The sequence below is a fragment of the Apteryx rowi genome, unplaced genomic scaffold (assembly GCF_003343035.1).
Source record: "Apteryx rowi isolate R43461 unplaced genomic scaffold, aptRow1 scaffold_2694, whole genome shotgun sequence".
NCBI lineage: Eukaryota > Metazoa > Chordata > Aves > Apterygiformes > Apterygidae > Apteryx > Apteryx rowi.
In genome coordinates this window covers 1-1,781 of record NW_020449079.1, presented here as the reverse complement: position 1 = coordinate 1,781, position 1,781 = coordinate 1, and the positions used below count along the sequence as shown (strand labels likewise).

Here is a 1,781-nt window from a genome sequence, read left to right as displayed (position 1 = left end):
GTGCCTCAAGGCCCGTTCCAGCTCTCTCAGAGGTGCTTTTGGCAATCTCGGGCAGCTCTAGACGCCCTAGGGCTGGTATTAGGTGCCTGGGGTGGTTTTAGGTGCCTCAAGGCAGAGTTTAAGTGCTGGGACTGAGGTTCTAGCTATCTCAAAGCCGGTTCTAGCTATCTCAAAGCCAGTTCTAGGTGCTTCAGGGCTGCTTTTTGTTACTCCAAGGGTGACTTTAGCAACTTCAAGGCCGGTTCAGGGTGCCCCAAGGGCGATTTTAGCCATCTCCAGGCTGGTTCTAGGTGCCTGAAGGCCGGTTCTGGGTGTTTCAAGGGCGGTGTCGCTACCTCGAGGCCGTTTTAGGTGGCTTGAGGTTGGTTTTAGCTGCTTCAGCTGGGGGTTGGCGACCTCAAGGCCCACGTGGGCTGCTTTGAGGGGGGTTTTAGCAACCTCGCGGGCGGTTCTGGGTGCTCCAAGGCCGATCTAGGTGCCTCAGGGGCAGTTTTAGCCACTTCAGGGCTGGTTCTGGGCGTCTCCAGGGCGGTTCTAGGCTCCTCCAGGGCGGTTTTAGCCCTCTCCAGGGAGGCGGCGGCTCCCCGAAGGGCCATTTCTAGGTGCCACAACCCGCGTCAGCCATTCGGGAGCCGCCGGCCTGTCCTTTGGACCTCTCCGGCCCGGATATCCCTGCGCCGGGGCCTCTCCCCCCAGCCCCCCCGGCCCTGACCCCGGCGCTCGCCCGGCCCCGGCCCCGTTCCGCCCCCGCCGCTGTTTGCTCTGCTTGCGCCATCGCTGGCCCGGGCTCAGCCCAGGCGGCCGCCCCCGCCGAGGCCTCTCCTGCCCTCGCGGCTGTGGCCGTGGCCGTGGCCCCCCTGCCGTGGCCGAATCCTGCCCCGAGGCCCTGCCAGGTCCCAAACTCCCCCCGGGTGGGGGGCGGCACGGGGGATCCCAGCCCCACTGCAGCCCCCCTTCCTCAGGGCATGTTCTAGGGGGTCTGCGCTGGTTCTAGGTGCCCCAAATCCCATTACAGGTGCCCTGAACCCCATCCCAACACCCCAAATTCTGTTCTAGGTGCCCCAAACCCCAACCTAGGTGACTCAAGCCCTGTTCTAGGTGCCCCAACTCCATTCTAGGTGCCCCAAGCCCCATCCCGACACCCCAAACCCTCCTCTAGGTGCCCCAAGGGCCCTTTTAAGTGCCCTAAACCCTATCCTAGGTGCCCCATCTCCCCCTGTAGGTGCCCTAAGTTGTGTTCTAGGTGCCCCAAGCCCTGTTCTAGGTGCCCCAACTCCATTCTGACACCCCAAACGCTCTTCTAGGTGCCCCAAGGCCCATTTTAGGTGCCCCAAACCCCGTTCTAGGTGCTCTAAACTGTTTGTAGGTGCCCCAGACCCCATTCTAGGTGCCCCAAGCCCCGTTCCAGGTGCCCCAAGCCCCGTTTGAAGCCCGCCGTGGCCCCCCGGCGCCGACCGCTCTCCCCCCGCAGACATCTACGCCTTCGGCGTGGGGGCCATGGAGGTGGACTGGGCCGACCTGGACGCCATCGCCTCCAAGAAGCCGGGCGAGACGCACGCCTTCAAGCTGGCGGACGCGGCGGCGCTGCGGCTGGCGCTGGAGGACGTGCTGGCGGGCGCCGAGCTGGGCGACGCCTGCGGCTTGGCCAACGCCTCGGCCAGCGCCTCCGGCCCCCAGCGGAACCCCTGGCACGTGGTCCTGCGGGTGAGCCCCCCGCCCGGACGCCGGGGCGCCCCGGGGGGGCGGGAGGGAGGGAGGGATGGGGGGCCCAGGCGTCCGGG

At 66.2% G+C, this 1,781-nt stretch overlaps 1 protein-coding gene across 1 annotated transcript in view; it reads left to right on the top strand.

The window, feature by feature from the left end:
- The window catches only part of LOC112967209 (complement C2-like), a gene marked incomplete at both ends in the record, with an annotated part of 3,867 nt that extends 2,163 nt beyond the window's left edge, over positions 1 to 1,704 (top strand). Inside the window, one exon of the mRNA XM_026068137.1 lies at positions 1,472 to 1,704. Within this exon, the coding sequence (XP_025923922.1) occupies positions 1,472 to 1,704 (233 nt within the window). The remainder of the gene's footprint in view (positions 1 to 1,471) is intronic.
- Positions 1,705 to 1,781: the final 77 nt, after the last annotated feature.